The following is a 14,693-nucleotide window of genomic DNA, read 5'->3' on the forward strand; positions in this document are numbered from 1 at the left end:
CAGCCGGCGCTGGAGCCGGGGGCACTCCCGCCCTCCCGCAGGAGCCGCCGCGGGCTCCGCGCTCGCCCTTCTCCTCCCGCGGCGGTGGGGCGGCCCCGGGGGCGCCGTAGCCCCTCGGCGGCGGGGTCCCCCCGGGCTGCCGGGCCGCCACCATGTCGAAAGTGGCGGCGGAAAGTTGCGGGGCGGCGCCGGCCGAGGACTTGTCCAAGGTGTCGGACGAGGAGCTGCTCAAGTGGAGCAAGGAGGAGCTGATCCGCAGCCTCCGCCGCGCCGAGGCGGAGAAGATGAGCGCGATGCTGGACCACAGCAACCTCATCCGAGAGGTGAACCGCCGCCTCCAGCTCCACCTCGGCGAGATCCGCGGCTTGAAGGTAGCGGGGTGGGCAGGGTGGGACCCCTGAAGTTTCTGCCGTGTCTCCGCGTCCCCCGCCCGCCCCGCCGGCAGCGATCTCATCAGGTGTATGGTCCGGGAGGAGCCGTGACCGAGAACCTCATGAGGAGTGAACAAGCACTGGAGTGAATAGCGTTTGATACCGCTTAAAAATCGAGTGTCCGGTTAAGAGATGACCAACTATTTGGCGGGCTGTGAGGCACAGCTGTTGTACGCTCTGCCCCAGTATGCTTTGGGTTGATGAAAACACTTAGGTGTTGTCACTTTGGTGTTAGACTTCATTGGTTTTTAGTAAGGTTAAATGATCTTGTCTGAAGTGCACCTGTAAGAATAGTGTGTAGAGCTGTAGACATTCAAACGGCTTTGTGTAGCTTATGCTGATTTCTGTCACTATTTTAAGATGATTTGCTTCTCTGTCAGGCAGTCTGGTAGGCTGCTGGATAGAGCTGGTCGTTCCAGGATGCAGTGCAGTGTATGGCAGGCGATGGCAGACCCTTGGGCTCAGTTTCACATTCATGATTGATCAGGTTCATGATCAGAACCCTAGTTTATTGTCTGAAAGAAATATCTGATAACACATCTCTGATCAAACCATTTCTGATTGTATGCTTCTGTAGACTAACTACAGGGAGAGGCAGACCAAGTCTGTAATGACTTAGCCCTTCTTGAGTTAACTCTTTTTTTGGATGAGAAGTGAAGTCCCTGTTTCCTTCCCAGTTCTGAGGACTGGGAAGATAGTGTGACTGCTGACAGATAATTACCCTGATGTAACATCTACATGTGTATTATAGACCTAGAAGGTTATCTTAAAGTAGGCATAAATACAAAACGTTTTCTGTCCTGTGGCTTTGGGAAAGGACATCGGTTTTTTTTTTTTAGGAAATTCCTTCAGTGAGGTAATGTTGGAGGGAAGGAGAGGAGAGACAGACACAGTGTGGGGTTTTGAATTGTTATGTGAGAGTACATTAGAAGAGAGTTCTTGACTTGTAGAATGGCTTTAAACAGCTGAATTATTGTGAAAGTGTCTTTGATAATAGTGTGGCATAGAATAAATAACTCATGGGGGAGGTCTGTTCCTGTCTCCCAAGTTCTTCTGTTCTGCAGATTATGACTGTGTGTGTCCCCCATCCATTTTTTTGACAATATATGGTGTCTTGGGAGTACTGTCATTGATGATAGTACTTTAGTAAAAATAAAGCTTACATTTAAAATACAAGTTAAATGACAAGATTTTAAATGTAAGTTAAGAAACAACAATAGTCTCTCAATAGTCTCTCTCCCCCAGTTATGTGCAAAGGTGATGTGACATCATGGGGATTTATGCATCTTCTAGATAAGTAACAAAACACACTAAGATGTGTAGGAAGGAGTGACAAATTCCTCTCTCAATTTTGAAATTCTTAAGTGATGTTTAACTTCCGCCTTTTGTTCAGATGCGTCAGCTGGAACTTCTAAAAGAAATTTGGAAGGATGAGGTTTTGAGTCCTTTGTGGTATCTGAACATCTACCTCCTTTGTCCTGTGAGAAATAACTGGTCCATGAGTAACAATGACCAGCCGTGCCTGGTTTTGGTGGATGGGTGCCTACTGCTTCTGATTGATGAGTTGTGGCCTTCCACAACTTGTTTTATTCCACCATGGGGTCACTTCAAATATTTCTCACCAGCACAGATTTTTACCTTGTAGGCTTATTGAGATTTATCTTTTGTCAGACATGGGTTGAAATTGGTCAAGTTCAAAGTTAATTTGATTGAATTGGTTGAATTGGTTGAAATTGGTCAAGTTCAAAGTTAATTTGAGACAAAGATCAAAAGCATGCATGCACACAAATCTAATGGAGTTACAAAAGCTTCTCTTAAGAAACAGTGATAAAATGGCCTTTTCATAAGGCTAAATTTTTAAGAATTATGGCTAATCTCTACTTCTATCATCATATGTAAGAAGGAATGAATATTTAGATGGGAGAAAGGTAAATATGGTCACAAGTCAGTTCAGTAAAACTAGGAGGATGAAATACTGAAAATATTTTCTTTGGCATATTATTCTGCTATAGTAATAGCTTGAACATTTTTGTTTCAGACTGTTCCTCACTTAAGGGTATGGAATCGTACTTCATTTTGTTAGGAGCAAAAAATCTGGTAAAGCAGATTATTTAACTTCAGTGTGGTTGAAGCAATACTGATTAATTGATGACTGACAAGATTCTTTTATGCAAATCTGAAACAAAATTAAACAAAACCCAAATATTTTAACTCTGTAAAAAGTTCATCTTTATATGTGAATATCTTTTAGGGAATAGAGAGTATAAATGTTAATAATTAATTATTTAAGTGAGATTACTAATATACCTTGCAGTTCTTTTCAGCAATGACTCTCAGGTGAATATTTCTCAAGGGAGTGAGATCACCATGAGAGAGTTTATGATCTTTGCCCAGTTTGGGGCGATTTATTCTGATATTTAGCAAGAAAATTAATTAAGCACATGAAACTTTTATGCTGTATCAGAAGTTAGTCTTTGAACCCTTCAAGATTATCTCCACATTATAGTTACTTCATACTGGGCAGCAGCTTGCTTTGCTTGAAGCATGATGCTTTTATAATATGCCAGATCTACACACACAATTATTTATGCCTCACTTGAGTGCTTAGATGATGGATTTATAGCCATGGTAGTAGTATAATGCTAATTCTTTTAGACACTTCTCTGTCATGATTGTCTTTCTTTTAAAGGATATCAACCAGAAGCTGCAAGAAGATAACCAAGAACTGCGAGACCTCTGCTGCTTTCTGGATGATGACAGGCAGAAGGGCAAGAAAGTGTCCCGCGAATGGCAGAGACTGGGCAGATACAGCGCTAGTGTTATGCACAAAGAGGTTGCCTTATACTTACTGAAGCTGAAAGAACTGGAAGTGAGGCAGGAAGAAGTGGTTAAGGAAAACCTGGAGCTGAAAGAATTGTGTGTGTTGCTGGATGAGGAGAAAAGTGGTGGAGCCGGCAGCCGGAGCTCTATCGACAGCCAAATCAGCTTGTGCCAGTTGACCACGACGAGCACTTACATCCGAGATGTCGGTGACGGGAGTAGTACTTCTAGCACGGGAAGTACAGACAGTCCAGACCATCATAAACATCATCCAAGTACTAGTCCGGAACATCTTCAAAAAACTCGGGGTGAAGGAAGCCCTGAGCATCAGAAACACAGGAGTATCAGCCCAGAGCACCTCCAGAAGCCTAGGAGTTCTGGCAGTCCTGATCACCACCTGAAAGGACCAAGTCCGGAACATCACAAAACCATTGTCAAAGCACCTGAACAACAAAAGCACAGCAGCAGCAGCCCAGAAACTCTTCCAAAGCATGTTTTGAGTAGTAGCCCTGAACATTTTCAAAAGCAGAGGCCTGGTAGCAGCCCTGAGCATCAAAAGCACAGCAGTAGCAGCCCAGATCACCTTCAAAAGCACACGCCGAGTGGAAGTACAGAACATCTCCACAAAGTGAGGGGTACGAGCCCTGAGCATCTCAAACAACACTATGGAGGGAGCCCAGAGCATCTCAAACACCTCAGTGGAGGCAGCAGAGAAGGTACCCTCAGGAGACAAGTAACAGATGACCTGTCACCTCACCACAGAAGTATATACAATGGAATGAATGGTGGGTCAATACCTTTTGTGAAAACTCACTCTGAAAATTACTAAGGTAGTTTCAGTGATATTTCAATTATTTCTGGAAAAGGAATAATGTTTTATGTGAAATGAAAGGCAACAAGTCTGGTATCAGCATTATTCCTTTAGCAATTGAGTTAACCGGTGTATACCTGTCTGTCCATCCAGCAGATGTTGGGTGGATTAAAAAAGTAGAGGAAAAGTCTATCTTGAGTGTCAGGTATCAAGAAGTGGCTTGTGGCCTTGATCCTGCTCTGGGGTTGGTAGATGTAAGCTGTTTGTCACTGCGTAGATTTCTGTTTACGTCGGAGAGAAATTGCATATGTTGCTTGTCCTGACTCTGAGTCAGCAGAATGGAGGTGAATGTCTCCAATTTAATTTCCACTTTCCTAAGCTAACCTGTCTGTAGCTTTAACTATTTGAAAAATTCCTGTTTATTGATGGAAGGCTTCTTACTATATCCTTTTCCATAAGATTTGGAAAAGACTCCAAATGAACAGCTAGGCTCAATATAAATGACTTTGATAGCTCCTAATGCTTTTCAAAGCCTTGAGTTTGCATGTGTTTAATTATAACAAGTTAAACATTAAGGAAGATCTTAAGGGTGGGGTTTTTTTTGTGGTGTTATTGCTGCGTTTTAGAAAAATATCCAATAAACATACCTAGCTTTTAAGGGCTGTGTATCCTCACTGACTTAAGATAGTCTCAATTTAAGTATTTTGTAATATTTGAAAGACAAGTGGTTACAACAGTATTGAAATGAATGAAATACAGCTAATGAAATGATTAAAACCAAAGTTTGAACATCCTATTATGCTGTAGAAATAACATTTTATAGACTTAGCAGAATTTATGTAGTGTGTTTAATTTTGTTTCTTCTTGGTGCTTTGAGACATTTTCATGAAGAAAATTAGTGTCGTAGTTGAAAACTCATTTCTTAGACCTTAGCTCTTAGATTTGAAGTCAAGCTCTGTGGAAAGTGATGATTTTGCCTTAATAAATTGTGGTGGATGCAGTTCATGTATTTCCATTTTATAAGCAGCTGTGAGAAGTTGTGTTGACATCGGTGGAACTGACCACTTGTTGCTGGAGGAGACAGTGAGCTCAGTGCTGTCCTCGTCATTTCTCACATTGCTCTCTCACATTGGGCCATTTCCCCGCTGTGATTAACTTACAGAATGCCTTGAGATAAGATAGCTTGCTCTGTAGGGGCAAGTCCAGATTACTTTAAGTAAATGTGTATACTTGACAGGGCTGACAAACCCCGAAGTGGTAAGTTTAGAGACTTCTCTTTCTGATAATTTTAAAATGACTAATAAGATGAGTGTATGACAGCTGTGTGAAGATGCGTAATACATAAGTTATGAAAGTTGGTCTTATGAAACTTCCGTTAAATAATGTATTTCTTTCTCCATTCGCTTCTTTCTGTTTAAAAGTAACCTGGCTTTAGGTGGTGTGAAATATGGAACCAGACTTCCTAAAAGTGGCTTCTAATTTCCACTCGTGATGATCATCAATCCAGTCACTGGTTATGTAGAAAGGTGATCTAAGGTTTTAAGTATATGTTCTTAAAAACTCATGCAGAGACAAAGATCTTGGTGTTTTTCTGATATTTTTGGGGTTTTTGTGTTTTTTTGTGTCTTTTGTTAAGAACTCAGCTCTATTAACAATGCATTTTTTGTGTCCAAATAGTCTTGTTAAGAACTCAGCTCTATTAACAATGCAGTGAAAACAATTGTTATATTAAACCTGAGTTGACTGGCGTCCTTTGTGCTGAATATTTCGACTATTTACAATTTGGACTCTGGCCACAAGATGCTGGAGGGGGCAGCTGGTGATTTGGGAATCTGTTTATTGACTTTAATCAGAGCTTTGCCTGTCCTACACTTTGTATAAACACTTTTGCAGAGGACTTCTCTCACCAGTAAATTGTCAAACTTCTCTTCTTTCATATTTATATAACTTGATGCAAGCGTGAGGCTTAATTCTGACATTTGTCTGACCTTGGTCAGCAGTAAAACTCTTGACACCTTTGCTCTGGGGAAGGGGCCTTAAACTTCAGGGAAGTCTTCACAGCAAGGCATTTTGGGTTTTTGTGTTTTGATTTTGTCAGCTACTGTAAAGTTGTGGAGAAGAACATCTAATATGGAAGTGGTAAAACTGCTGACCATTATCACTCATTGTTGTGAAAGTAATGTGTAAATCTTAATTTGCATGTTCTGTGTATACCTGTATACGTGAACCTGCCAATGGAATATAGGTGGGGAACTCTGCAGTTAGCTGCAATGAAAATCCTGATATTTTGCCTCTGTTATAAGGAAGATGTGAAAACATGAGTTAGGAAGCAGCATGGAAACCTGGCCCTAAACTCTGATGAGCAATATGAAAGGATGCTATTTTTGGTTCTTATCCCAAAATCCCATAGTAAGTTTGCTATATCATGTTGGTGGAACTTATTTTGTTTTAAAATGTGGAGTATATCTAGCCAGTAGATGTTTGATTACACATCTGTGTGATTATTTTGCAGGGCACTTCTGCTGTTATGGCAGTACTTATAAGACTGTCATTTGAGCAGCAACAGTGGCGGGGTTTTGATCTTAAGTGATGAGTAGCAAAAACTAACATCTTTTGATGCATTTGTAAATAAAGGAATAAAATAATATATTTTAACTATGTAGGCAGAACTTGCCAGACTCAGTACAGGCCTGTGCCATCTTCTTTGGGCTTAACTGGACTCTGAATCAGGTCTGAGAGGAGAAGGTATTCCTCTGCATGTCAAACCTCGTTCTGAAGAGTACTATGCTGTCTACCTGAAATTGCAGTTCCTGATTGGAAAGCGTGTTTGCAAACGACCTAGCTATTGCTGTTGAAATGAGAGCTTCCATACGCTGCTGATGGCTCCATTTACCCTCAGTTCTGGTCTTGTTCGCTCATGCGTGCTCCCGGGGAAGCAATGTGTGCAAGTGGGGTGCAATTGTCTAGAGCGGAACTTGGACTGTATGTGAAGACATGAGGAATGGAGTTAGAGTATTTGCAGGTTTCTGACAAACTCTTAAGCTAAAGTTGAAGCAGTGGCAATATAAAATGCTATCGGAAATCTGATGTGTAGCTGTAGTCTGCTTTACAGGATATGGTATGTGCATTAATCATCTGGGCTTCATGCATATTTTAAGCTGTCATGAGGTTATGCGGGAAGTTACTTCAGTCTGAAGCTGCCTTTGGTCCACAGGCACAGCTGAAGGAATTACGGATGAGGTGATAACATTTCCTTTCATAATTCCTTTCATTTTCTATGCTCAAAGGTTTGAGCTTGGTATTTTTTCTTGTATGACATGTCAGCTTTCATTTATAAGGTTTATAAAGCTTAAAAAAAAATAAATTCAGAGTTCTCCGACGTTTTTCTGAAATGGGTGTCCTCGACCTGTGGAATGACAGAAAATGGGATGTGAGAGCTAAATTTGGCTTGATGCTTGTTAATTGGAAACATACGTATTCCATTGTAAAGGCTCTAACCAAATAAAACATGATAACGATCTTTTGCTGTGATCGCACCTAAATGTTCTGGGTAATGAGCACAGAAGTATTTGGGATAGAAAGATTGCTGCAATTAGAAGAGAAAATACCCATGGTAAAACATTTTAAAGAGAACATTTATGCAACCTAGAATAATACTTGACAGCTTAACTATGACACAAATATGTGGGGTATAAGTGCCTCTATACAAATTAATGTGCTTTCAGCATTTGCAATCTGGGGTGGTTTTTATTCTAAGCAATTTATTGTAAACTTTCTATTTTAAGAAGTCCTTTGTTTTACTCTGCGCTTTGACTTTTGTGTGAAAGGAAACTATCAGAAGGCTTTCATATGTGCTCTTTGCTTCCTGCTGAGGTTATGAAGAGAAGTAAAACTGCTGACTAGCACTATGTGTACTGCTGGAGGTGTGAGGGCTCTTACAGAACAAATGCAACAGCACCTCTCCTTGAGCCAAGGTGTTTGTAGGCTAAATGGAGACTCAGCTTAAATTTTAATCAGTTTCTGCTATAAATGTGCTTCTTATAAGGAAAATAAAACTCAGAAAATACTGTGCTGCGTAAAAAGAGGAAACTGCAGTATCAGTTTTTTAGAGAGAAAAAACACTAAAGTTACTGAGTTAACTGATACCCTCTCTGTGGAAATAGCTCGCATCCTGCTGCCAAAGAGTGAAAAGATGTCATGTTTTGATGTAGGTTTGCTTATGCGTTACATTTCTTGAAGTTGAATTAGCAATAATTTGCCTCTCATTAGTAGCAGTGTGCAGTACTTTTGTGTGTGACTGGAGCTTTCCTGATGGCACCCACCACTGTACATCTGCTGTTGGGAGCCTGATACAGCATGACTTACTCTTGAGAGTAACCTGTTCCTTAAACAAAGGCTACAGGATTGATAGAATTTTGTTGCTTGCCAGCATGAAGTGTTCTGCTATTTATTTTAGAAGTTTATTATTTTAAGCGTGGAGCTCTGAAACTTTGTCGGTGGGAATCTTTCTATTGAATTCCATGGGTTTTATGTCAGACTTGTAAATTAATTTTAGCTGTTACACACTGTAAGAGAACTGGGGCATGATACGTGAATATGTATGTGATTAGAGCATGCTGTATTTATTACCAAACTCATTTTTTTGTGGAGTAATTTACCAAGTTGAAAATGTGGCTTATAATATCAAAGCAATGAACCTACTAGAAACTCATGTTGTACGTCTTTTTGGGAGAACTTAATGTATCCTTAACTTAACTGACAAAACAAGTTTTGCTTTGAATATTTCAGTATGAGGTGGATCATTTTTCTAGCAAAACTATTGGTGTGTTAATGGAAAGATTGATGCCTCTACTTATAAAGAAACTTGGATGTTACTGAAAAGTTCAGTGGGTGATTAAAGTGGCAAACAGGTTGGTGCTGAGCACAGAGGCTTGCTTCTGACCCAGGCTATTTGATGTCAGGTAGACACTGGCACTACACATGGTGGTGGAAAGTATAGAAAGGATTCAGCTGAACAACCTCTCTTGTTACAGGGCTATGAATACACCACAGCCACGTGTGAAGTAGCTATTTTCAAGTTTTATACTTTTCCTTTTTCCTGTAGGTTGCATATCCTGCTACACAGATGACTTTGTTTTGCAGTAAGGACTTGATGCTAATTCAGTCTTTCTTTGATGGAAGCAATGACACTTGCACTGCAGGAATCAGAGTTGGGAATATAGTTATATTCTCTTTAAATCATCACCAGTATACCATGTATCTTTTAGAACAAGGTCCGTGTTAGACTGTGATGGGTGGGTGGGTGTATTAATAAGGAGGGAGGGCATTGGTGATGACTGTACAGCTTCTGCCAGTGAGTAAGTTACTTATTTCCCCTGGTTCATGCCACAGTTCCACAGAAGTGCTGATACAGCCTGTTCAGTAACTCTCCCTTCAGACCTGGGAATAGTGCCCTTATCTTCCAAGCATTTAACCAGTATGAAGTGGAGGCCAGCAGCTATGCTGGCTGGCTGATTCGGTTGAGATGTGTGGCCATATCTCTTGTTTTGAGCATCTGTTGGAACTTTACTGACATTTGACCACAGACCTCCAGAAGGGAAAGGCTAACAATAAATCACAGTGCCGTTACGATGGTGTCTTGACAAACACTCTGTGAGCCAGCTTGTGCACATCCTGACTTTACTAGTGTTATACCTGGGATAGATCTGACATACTGATTTTTTGTTTTGTTTATTTCATTATATGTTTTAAAAAATAATGTATTTTCTGAGTAGTGAGTGGGAGTTTGTTTCACTGTGTACTGAAGACAATAGAAAAGCTTAATTTATTTTTCATGGTGATGGGGTCAAGATGCAAGACATTTGCTTTTAGTTCTTAGATCTCATCAGGAGCTTGCATAGTTGTTAGTGTTATCTGCCTGAAATATGCAGGCAGACTTTTACTTTATTTTTTTTAGTACCAGAATGGAGAACCCTCACATTAAAGCCTTGTCTGACTCCCTGCTTGGAGAGAATATCTTTAACCTAAGGACAGGACCTCATGTAACATAGTGCCTTGCAGAGCTTTCTGAGTTAATAGTGTTATGATTTTATAATAGTAAAATATGTTTTAGACATATTACATTGATTAAAGTGTCAAATTCTCTGAACTCTGGCAGTTTTAATGCAGAGTTAGAATATTATAGTAACTCTTTGTATGTGCTGCTTGTTTAAGAACTTCAGCCTTGTCAGGTATATTGTGTGTGTTAATCAAAGAATGTCTTGTCTACTGTTCTATCTACTAATGGGAAATTTTTTTTTTTAGTTTTTAAATTTTATTAGGAAGTTAACAATGGAGAGCTGCTGCAAGTTCTGCAGGGATCGGAGTTGAGTTAGTTAACAATTAGGGAAGAGCATAGCACTCAGTATAGTGTGGGGTTAAAATTCTGTGCTACCATTCACACACAAAGTGCATAGACATGGACAGGAGTCAAGGATAGTGAGGCATTCCAAATTGCAGGATATTTAATGAGGTATAATAAAGCTTTGTGTACATAAGACAATGATTCTAGCAATGAAAATTCATTGGCTTCTGAGCTAGTAAGTCATGTCCTAATTAGTAAACTGAAGCACATCTTATCTTAGATCTTACTGTCATATACACAGATATATAGTTACTGAGAGAGCATTGAGAATTATCGTCAAGTCATGATCTTGATATAAATCTTGTCTGCATGTGCTTCTTGAATAGTTAAAGGGTGAGCTCTGTTAAGAGAATCAGCTAGGACTGAAACATTGAGCTTTGAATTTTGCTTAATGCAGAAAGAAGTGCAACTTAATATGCAGCATTCATAGTTGTGGAAAGATGAAAACCAAATTATACAGTGCTTGTGGTATGATTGGTTTTACCACAACCTTGTATGTGAATCTGTAGAAGAGTCCACTGTGTAACCATCAGTGTTCTTGTCTGTCTGAAGGTAACTGCAGTATTAAGGTCTTAGTTAAGAAAAGGGATAAAGCACCTTGTCATGGAATTTGGAGACATAGGGTGATCAGTTGTAACTAAACTCTTAAGCCACACTAGCAGGTTTAGGCAGACCCTCATTGCTGTGAAATGGCAGAGAGCCCAGAAGTGGTTAAAGTCCTGAGAAGTATGGTATGTTCCTTTGGATAGTACAAAATGAAAGGTAATATCGGAATCCGTGGTGTTTATGAGATCTGCTTCATTTGGTGTGAGGTGAACATTGGTTTCTAAGTAATAGGGACCTTATATAGAGACCTTATAGCAGTCTTTCAGTACTTAAAGGGAGCCTACACAATAGGTGGAGAGGGACTCTTTATCAAGGAGTAGAATGATGGAATGAGGGGTAATGGTGTTAAATTGGCAGAGGGGAGATTTAGATCAGATACTAGGAAGAAATTCTTTCCTGTGAGGGTGGTGAGACACTGGAACAGGATGCCCCATCCCTGGAGGTGTTCAAGACCAGATTGGATGAGGCTTTGAGCAACCTGGTCTGCTAGAAGATGTCCCTGCCCATGGCAGAGGGATTGGAACTGGATGATCTTTATGGTCCTTTCCAACCCAAACCATTCTATGAAACTGAGGGTGAATGTCACTCTGGTCTGTTGTTCCATTGCTGTTAATGGCACAAGTTTTTGTTTGCCTCTCTTTAAAACAGCTGGGTGTGGTCCCTGTTGGGAGAGGGGGAAGATAAAATAGTAATTGCATTGTTCTGATCCAGTGTGGCAATTTCTAATTTCTTTAAGGTGGTTCTTTTGGTCATTGCTCCTTTGTATGCAGATACAGTTTTTCCATGCACTCGTTCTGCAACTGTGGCTTGTAATATTCCTAAAGGACTGAATAATATGGCATTCACTGTTAGTGCAAACTTGAAGTACTGTGGAGGGTTTTAGTAATGTTCTTTGGTTCAGGGTGAATGTCACTCTGGTCTGTTGTTCCATTGCTGTTAATGGCACAAGTTTTTGTTTGCCTCTCTTTAAAACAGCTGGGTGTGGTCCCTGTTGGGAGAGGGGGAAGATAAAATAGTAATTGCATTGTTCTGATCCAGTGTGGCAATTTCTAATTTCTTTAAGGTGGTTCTTTTGGTCATTGCTCCTTTGTATGCAGATACAGTTTTTCCATGCACTCGTTCTGCAACTGTGGCTTGTAATATTCCTAAAGGACTGAATAATATGGCATTCACTGTTAGTGCAAACTTGAAGTACTGTGGAGGGTTTTAGTAATGTTAACTAAGTCCTTTATATACATGAATTAAGAATCTTATCTGGTCTTTTGGGTATTCATAATCAAGAAATCTAAAAGCATATTTAAGTAAACAAGGAGAAAAATCCACCCTTCTCTCTTTACCCTCATTGTGCTATTGCTGCTTTTGAAATCTGATCACTTGAGATGGGATTTTTAGACAGTATCATAAGAGAAAGATACCGACCAACATGAGAAAAGGGAAGGATTAAATGGAAGAGACCTTGTACAGTGCGACTGAAAGACAACGAGATAGACTGGTAGTAACAGTAATCTGTTTCAGAGGAAATTAATTGTTCAAGTATAACATGCGAGGGGAAGGATATATAAAGGGGGGGATATATAAAGGGGAAGGATATATACTAAAGCTGTCTTTCAGAAATAAATACACAAATGATTATAGTCTGTGCACATTTACTGTTTTTGTAAATTTTTAAAGTGCTTTTAATTCTGCAAGATACACAGAAAAGAGTCAGGATCAAGATTTGAGATCTGTCTGAGCATTTGGTACACAGCATCAAAATGTTTGCAAATCTATTGATTGTGAATGGCGAAGCTGCTATCTTGAGCCAGACTGTCTTAAAAGATGAACAGTTATGTGAAGACTCTGAATAACAAATAGTCTTAGCTCAACTTGTCAGTTCTGTTATAAAATTTCTGGCATATTTGCATTGTTTCTGTACGTTCTTGGGAAGAGGAAGAACTCAGCAGTTTTGCAGCTGCATACTTCAGCAAATACATATTTCTTCAACCCTTTATTTTTTATTTGTGTGAACTTCGCACTGAATTATTACAAATATTGTGTCAGGTTACGGAGAGGGGAAGGATGGTGACAAGGTTGTTAATATCTATTTGTAAAAGTTCATATAATAATTGAAGTGGTTATTTAGACTAATGAGAGTCATGTTCAAGCACTGTCATGAGTAAGAGATATGTTGTAGCTAAGAGAGCACAGTGAGCTATGTGGTCAGCAACAATATTGAATGTCTTCTAAAGGTCTTCATTTTGGTGCTTCCTCAAGGTTACCCAAATTATTCCAGAGCTGTAGTATCAAACTTCTCTCATTTGATCAGTAGTGAGATACCTTCTTCAAATATTTGGCCTTAAAACTCACTAGATTTCTTTCACTGCATCTCACTAAATTCCAGTGAATTGTGAAAATTTGCCCTAATCAATGCTTGTTGTAGGGTTTTGGAGTGTGTAGTTGTAACTTGGATTCAAAGAAAAAAATGCGTATGCTTTTTACGTTGCAGGGCTGATTCATCATTATGTACCTTACATTTTATGTGAAGTTCAGATAAACCTGGAGAAAAGCATTGATAGGTGACCCACATTCCCTCTTGGTTTCTGAGTCTATTTTTGTTTTACAGTGGTTGAATCTCAATGATGTTAAAAATCCATTCTACGATTTTTGTGGTCTGAAAATGTTACTGATAACATTAAGATGTGTCTCTAAAAATACTGTTTGACTATCAGAGAGAAAAAGAACGTTTCACTGAAGGCAGCTGAATACATCAAGCACAAGCATATGAATGCTATGAGGTAGAACCTGAAAATTGGCTTAGATCCTTCAAAGTATTTGAGCACTTCACTCCTTGTTGGGTACCTGGCTTGCACTGAAATTGGATGCCCAGACAGAAGCAAGACGTTAAATATCCATGCTCTTGCAGTGCTCTGAATGAAGTCATTTGTCTGTTATTGTCATTCATCTTGCTTGCTTTTGTCCATTTTTGGATTTTTTGTGACCTGAAGTTAAATTTCAAATTTTAGGTTTTTTGCAGTATCAAGTCCATGAAGGAAAAATGAAAGCAAAGCGTTCCAACAATGTTTTTTTTTCCTAACCAGCTCTTCAACCAACAAGACCAAAGGCTCTGCAGTCTTAACTAAACAGCAGAAGATACCAGAATCTATGTCTCTTCCAGGTACAGGTGCTAAGAACTTTTCGATTTATTCCTTATTTCTGGAACTTGATACCTGATCTGCACTCCAGTCAATACTGCTGCATTTTGACTGCTTGCAACCATAGCATGTGCAAATATTTTTGAGAACTAGGAGGACAAAAAGCATCCTGAGCATATTAAAAGAAGTCCTAATATCAGCGTTAAGGCTTTGGTATTTCCATATTTTACCTTCTCTATAAGAGCAATAAAATGGAAAGATTTCTTAACCTTTTGGAGTGTACTAGAGAGTTGTGTGCAGGCTGATAAAAATGATTTGCTGGATTGCCTGACAGTATGGAGATGACTGATCAGACTGTCTTGAAAGCGTGGATCTCAGAGTTTTATCCTCTCAAGTCACTCCATCCTGTTTTTGTCAAGAACGCGTTGGATAGTTGTATTGAGCACACTATTGTAATTACATCCAGTTGTAGACCCTTGGAATACTGAAAA

At 39.6% G+C, this 14,693-nt stretch overlaps 1 protein-coding gene across 4 annotated transcripts in view; it reads left to right on the top strand.

The window, feature by feature from the left end:
• The first annotated feature begins 36 nt into the window (after positions 1-36).
• CCDC85A (coiled-coil domain containing 85A) overlaps positions 37-14,693 on the top strand; it is an 82,879-nt gene continuing 68,222 nt past the window's right edge. For 3 of the 4 annotated variants that reach the window (XM_014966478.1, XM_014966479.1, XM_014966480.1), the window contains exons 1-2: positions 37-371; positions 3,121-4,036. In XM_014966478.1, the coding sequence (XP_014821964.1) occupies positions 153-371; positions 3,121-4,036 (1,135 nt within the window). In that variant the 5' untranslated portion in view covers positions 37-152. Of the gene's footprint in view, positions 372-3,120; positions 4,037-14,148; positions 14,226-14,693 lie in introns of those variants that run through there. The other variant, XM_014966481.1, reaches the window with a different exon arrangement.

This window comes from Calidris pugnax, unplaced genomic scaffold (assembly GCF_001431845.1).
Source record: "Calidris pugnax isolate Ruff unplaced genomic scaffold, ASM143184v1 scaffold31, whole genome shotgun sequence".
Taxonomy (NCBI): domain Eukaryota; kingdom Metazoa; phylum Chordata; class Aves; order Charadriiformes; family Scolopacidae; genus Calidris; species Calidris pugnax.